The sequence below is a fragment of the Nelumbo lutea genome, chromosome 4 (genome assembly GCF_056320005.1).
Source record: "Nelumbo lutea isolate HS-2025 chromosome 4, American lotus-T2T, whole genome shotgun sequence".
Classification (NCBI taxonomy): Eukaryota; Viridiplantae; Streptophyta; class Magnoliopsida; order Proteales; family Nelumbonaceae; genus Nelumbo; species Nelumbo lutea.
The window spans coordinates 3,751,404-3,757,917 of NC_142687.1; the positions used below are offsets into that span (position 1 = coordinate 3,751,404).

The 6,514-nt window shown below is 37.6% G+C and overlaps 1 protein-coding gene across 1 annotated transcript; it reads left to right on the top strand.

Annotated features, from left to right (window-relative positions):
* The first annotated feature begins 1,917 nt into the window (after window positions 1–1,917).
* LOC148853437 (bidirectional sugar transporter SWEET12-like) lies at window positions 1,918–5,967 on the top strand. Its single transcript, XM_088941556.1, has 6 exons — window positions 1,918–2,225; window positions 2,711–2,747; window positions 2,892–3,102; window positions 3,338–3,499; window positions 5,125–5,244; window positions 5,344–5,967. Exons 1-6 carry the CDS (start codon window positions 2,174–2,176, stop codon window positions 5,638–5,640), a joined length of 879 nt encoding a protein of 292 aa, XP_088797682.1. The 5' UTR covers window positions 1,918–2,173; the 3' UTR covers window positions 5,641–5,967.
* Window positions 5,968–6,514: the final 547 nt, after the last annotated feature.

The window sequence follows — 6,514 nt, forward strand, 5'->3', positions numbered from 1 at the left end:
TGTGAGTTGTGACCCGATTAAGACCATTACCTTACCAAATTTACCAAGAACCACATGTCCACCACTCTGGTTTGGTTCGTCACTTGGATTCGTGAGAATCTTGTTGCGCGAATGAGGTGTACAGCTCCCGTCTTTCAAACAATGTATTTCATGGTCAGACTCACACTCAATCTCTCTTCACCATGTGAATCCCCAGTTAAAGAAAGGCTTTGCCTTGACAGGATATTTCCAAATACAAGGAATTGAACCAGCAGCTCTTTGAATTATTGCGACTCTCATGGTTCAGGCCCTTTCTTGTTTTAAGCTAAAGCAGAGATTGACTTTATCTCATTTGGCATAAGAAATCGGGATGGATTAAATCGATATCTTCTCCCTTTTTCTACATTGAGAAAACTTAAAAAGATGAAGCGAGGAAATGCATGCCAGCTTCTGAAAGGCCGCTTCCGTTTGATTCAATCGATGCAGTCACACTAAAATACATTATCGACAACAGCTGCTCGCCTGCTCCATGAACCATGACCATGAGAAAAATATTCTCGCACCGAAAGAATAAGTAAATAAAACAGATGAGCGCGCAAAGAAATTGTTGTGGTTACTGGTTAGTAAAATACCACTAAGCAAAAGACAAAAGTCGTTACGCTGGTTTTGCTGTAAATCCATATCTCTACCATCATAACCTAATCAACTTCGGAAAGACGGCTTCACGTAAAACCGAACATACGCGTTGGCCAAAAATTAAAAATGTCTACGTTTGGTTTGGAAGAAAATAAGAGAGGAGCAGAAGAAAAGTAGAGGAAAAGTTGTTGAGGAAATTTTACAATTCTCTCTTATTTCTGTCAAACCAAACATAGCATAAGATGTATACACTTTGGGCGCATATAATAAAGCTAGCACAACCTAAACTAGCCAGCAATGGAAAATTGGAAATCCCTACCTTGTAAGTTGTAAGGAGATGTGTTTTTAAACTAATATTAATCATAAATGCTCGGCCCTGCTAATCTTTCTTTTTCTTTTACTTTATAAGTAATTATGTTTGTTTTTGCTTTCTACTTTCCATCCCTAAACCAACCCATGCCTATTAATAGTAATTAAGCAATAACTACATTATGATTAATACTCATTAATCCTTGTGTAACTATGAATACAAATGCTTGGAGGAGAAGAAAATCATCCCTCCGCACATAGATTACTCTACAACATATATAGTGTAAGTACACTATTATTAAGGAAAACCCAACTAGGGGGAATCCGGATCTTTTTAATTTTGTAACAAAAAGCCATCCCAACACGTTCCGACATGATTAGCGTCCATACATCTCATGCATGATGGGTACCCGTCTTTTGTGTTGTGAAATGTGCGCATGCATACAGCACAGCATGTTGCCATGAATTTACATTGGTGCCCCGCGACATGAGACTGGGAATATCTCTCCCATACTTGTCAGGGGAATATCTCTTTGTACTGTGGGGGGCGCCAATGCGAATTCTGTTGGAATAATTTTTGTTGGGAGGAGATAAAAAAATCAACAAGAGAGAGAGAGAGAGAGAGAGAGGGTGAGTTACAAGTGACAACTAATTAGGGCTGACGTGGTGAGGGGGTGTTTCCATGATTCCATCTGGATGGAGAGAAACGGTTGGAAAAAGGTCAAGAGGGGTGAGTCACGACTCACGAGAAGTGGGTTTGGCGCGAGATTACTTGGTGGGGGGTGACCGGGTGAGAGGGGTAACGTAAAATTCCGTCGCCGCTACTCGCTAGTGCTAACCATATGTGTGGGATGTACGTGTTGGGTGAATGGTTGGTTTTATGATGCGCCAGCTACTAAACCTCCAGTTGTCACGCTTATTGTATGCTTACGTACAATGCGCACCCCTGCTCTACCCCCTTCCGGGCGCTCTATTTAACGAGCATGTCACACCACATGAGCATCAGTTACACCACCATTGCCACTTCCCTAACCGAGCTAGCTAGAGAGATGAGAGTGTAGTAAGAAGGAAGGGATAGAGATAGAGAGAGATAGAGGTACCAGTAGGCAGCAGCTTTAATTTCCCTTGCTAACTCAGCCCCACTTCATCGATCTTTCTTCATCTTGAGACTTAAGAGTCAGAGCGTCAGAGGCATTCTCTGTCTGCTATTTTGTGCGTGTGTTTGGGTTTCTTTTATACAGATCAGGAGATGGCTATGTTCGACGTCCATCATCCATGGATTTTTGCCTTCGGTCTCTTAGGTAGAGATAAATAGACATTAATCATCATCACCTACTTCATTAATTAATTGCATATTTATCTTTCTTCTATTTCTTTCCACTGTTTTTGGTTTCTTTGTAGCTCTGTTCATAATCAGAGAGGTTCTTCTTTTACTTTATTTATACAATAATATATCTGGGTAATTTGTTGTGCTTCTTTAGATGATAAGCTTGTACAGATTCACACCGTTATTTACCTACTAAAGGGTGCTCCGGCTCTTATTAAAAGTAATGTAAACAATAAACGCATGTCACATTTTATATAAGTAATTCTCATTCTAGTGTTTAAACGCAGTACTCTTCTTGTGAAGCACCTTTCCAGCTGGTTTTCTTGTTGATTAGCTTTGAGTTATTTAGTGCTGTTTTAATATTGTGAGTTATTATTACAAGTCCGTCGTTCTAGCTAGAGTATATATAAGACGTTTCCTTTGTCATTGTTGATAGATGATGTTGTTTGTTTTGTACAGGTAATATCATCTCCTTGATGGTTTACCTTGCTCCAGTGTAAGCGTTGTTGATGCTTTTCTTCTTCTTTAATTTGCTTCAAATGTTATATATGTAACTAATACATACATAGTTTTAGTAGATAGTAATATATCGATGGATATGATCTTCACAGCTTAATTTGTTTGTACTCAAAAAATTCAGGCCTACATTTATTCGAATTTACAAGAAGAAATCAACAGAAGGCTTTCAATCGGTTCCATACGTGGTTGCACTATTCAGTGCCATGCTTTGGATATACTATGGATTACTGAAACCTGATGCTCACCTTCTCATCACAATTAACTCAGTTGGATGTGTTATAGAGACCAGTTACATTACCATGTTCATGGTGTACGCGCCAAAGAAAGCTAGGGTATAATAATGAGACTGTTATTTTACTTTTTCTTCTCCATAACCGTCTTAATTAGCTAAGCTAAAATGTATAGCTTTCTAATAATTCTAGTATACCCTGCAATTAATGGAGATTTCTGTGTTTGGTATTAGCTAGCTAAACTATACACATATATAGCTTTCTAATAGTTCCAGTATACACTGCAATTAATTAATGGAGGTTTCTGTGTTTGGTATTTAATAATCAAATATTGCAGGTCCTAGCCATCAAGCTACTGCTATTGTTGAACGTTGGGACATTTTGTTCGATCCTTCTCTTCACTCTGTTTCTAGCAAAAGGTTCAAACCGTGTCAGGGTTCTTGGATCCATTTGTGTTGTCTTCTCTGTGAGTGTCTTCGCAGCGCCATTAAGCATTATGGTGAGACCACAACACTGATGACACACTTTATAAGGGCATGCTTTTGCAGCATCATAGAAATAAAATGATTCTCTATTGTGTACTTCATTCAAGAAACTTCCAATGTTTGATTATTAATTATCTTCACATTTGGTGGTTGCTTAATTGCCGTGGTTATATTATACTACTACTATTACTAATAATAATAGAATTATGGTGGGATAAATTAAGTTATTAAGATTGAATTGAAAGTAGGGGTGGCAATTAGATAGATGTGAGTGGGTTGAGCTACAAGCCACCCATCGAAACCATCAATCAATTTATGACCCATCTGCATAGAGCCTAAATGGGTGATAACTGATAACCCATTCATGTCCACTTTAACCCAACCCAACCAGCTGATTCATCCTCAATCAACCACAATAAATGGCTTATAATGCTGAAAAACAATATTGAATTTATATATTTGTTTTTAGACACAACAAACAATGATCCCAAGCCATTAGTAAATACGTGGCAGTTTTCTTTACATTCAACTACTCTGCTTTGATGAATCCAACACCTCCTATGGGGTGAGGCATTGATCACCAAAACAGTAAGTGGTAACTTGAATCTGTTGATGTAACGTTGAATTAATTGGAGTATTTCTTCCCATCATTAAAATAAAAGTACTGTAGTATATATGTCATGGGGGTGGAGGTGTAAAGTGAATTTCAGTCCAATGGTTTCTTTAACAAAAGTTGATAATCATTAACAAATTAAAGCCTTTTCTCGCATATCATTAGCCTTGGAATGAAAGGCCAAAGACAGATGGCCATGTCCGGATCAAAGTCTGGTTTTACTCTTTTCTTCCCTTTCTTAATTATAGGATTAGGAACAAAAATCTCTTTGGTTCTTTTAATCATTGGTTTTGTGTTTAACGTATGGCAGCCTCTTCAATCATTGATTTTGTGTAATTTGCATTGGTTCAAGAACACGAGTTAATAGACACTACTGCTTAATTAAATAGTGGACAAATGCTACACCCCGATAGGCTTAAATATCGATTCTTATAGTTAGGTCTTACCTAAACCATAAGAAGACAAGTTAGTAACCATCACCCAACAATGCCCATGCACTTAAGTTTGACTGACCATATCCATTCACTGAAGCTTTGACCCAATGGGTCGTCAACCCATGTACAACCCATTAACTAGATGGATGGGTTGGGTTGGGTGGGAAAAGAAGGCTGGTTCAGAAATTGCCACCCGTAAGTGAAAGCTCCTTAACAGAGGGAGGTGTATATGATTTATTATTAATTGGCTAGAAAGCCAAGGAGTAGAAAAGCTTTCAGTATAAAGAAAAGAAAGATTTGAACTTTAGGTAAAAGTGTATATATGTCAAGTGCATGCCAACCCAAATCGAGACGCATGCATATTTGAAAGGCGCAACAACTCTTTTTTTTTTTTTTCGTTTTGGCTTTCCACGTTGATATATATATATATATATATATATATATATTGGGTAATTAAGAGCTTACATATTAATTAGTTCTTTTATGGGTATTGGCTATAAATTAAAAGCAAACCAACCATTGCCAGCATTGGAGAATCCTTTCATTTGGCAACATTTTTCATATTATATATGTTTGTTTATTCTACCCGCAGAGACTTGTTATACGTAGCAAGAGCGTTGAATTCATGCCGTTTTCGCTCTCCTTCTTCCTCACTTTGAGCGCTGTTATGTGGTTCTCCTACGGCTTTCTACTTAAAGACTTCTACATTGCTGTAAGTAAATTAAGACTCTCTATGGCAATAACTTGAATTCATATTCAATGTTGTTAACAAATTCCTTCGTTAATTAACTTTAATTTGGTGATGATATAGCTCCCGAACATCTTGGGATTCATCTTTGGGGTCGCTCAGATGGTGCTATATGCAATATACAAGGACGCCAACAGAAGTAATATAGAGGAACGGCAGCAGAAGGTGAATGAGCATGTCATCGATGTCATTAAGCTAAACTCCGTGGCAAGCCCGGAGGTATGTCCCGTCGAGTTGACAAAGATTGTGGACGTAAGTAATCTCGGCCTGGGGAATAAGGAGCATGAACAAACTGACCATGACCTTGACCATGGACTGGGAGGAGGAGCGTCAAATGAAGCCCAGAACCAGCACAATTAATTGAGTTAAAAAGTGAAAATTGAAGTTGAGCTCGCACCAAAGTATCATGACGATCCATCGTTTATAATTCCCTCCCTGCTCCGTCTCATTATTTACACATATCTAAAGTAAATCCTAGTTCAGAGTCTCCACTCAAAGTTTATTCCACCCTTAATTTACTGTTCTCTCTCATGTAATCAATATATCTATATATATAAGTATGATAGACGCGAATTAATGTCCAACAATTTATGATGTATGCCGTGCATCAGCTTTGGTGGTACAAATGAAAGAAATTAAGAGATGAAATCAAGGAAATACAAAGTAGTGAAATCTTTAAAAGAAAAACAATTGCATCTGATATGGCACCCGTTTTCGTATTGAAAACATCATACTGCTCGCACCGTTATGCATCTACCCATGATCAATCACAAGTCATCAATATTAATATGGACTTCATATATACGAAACACTGGCATATCCCGGTCACAGCAAAACCTTATGTTTTCTATTGTTTTGCATATATTTGCATTGTACATATTGCACTTCTTCCAAACTGAGCCTTAAGGATTTTATAATAATTACTCTGCAAGCAATATTTACCGTCAGGATTGTTTTTTAAGGTAAATTGCAGAAATCTCCCCTGAACTTTATGACATATTTGCAAGTAGACCCCCTTTGTTAATATCCTCTAAAAAGATGCATGAAAATATCCAAATTACCCATACAGTTATTGAGACTGGCTTAGTGATTGATATAAAGGGCAAATTTGGAAAAATAAACATTTTATTCAAGAACAACTGCATGGATATTTTAGACATGTCCATGCCTCTTTAAAGAGGATCTACTTGCAACTATGCTAGAAAGTTCAGGGTAAGTGATTGCAAGTCTGCAA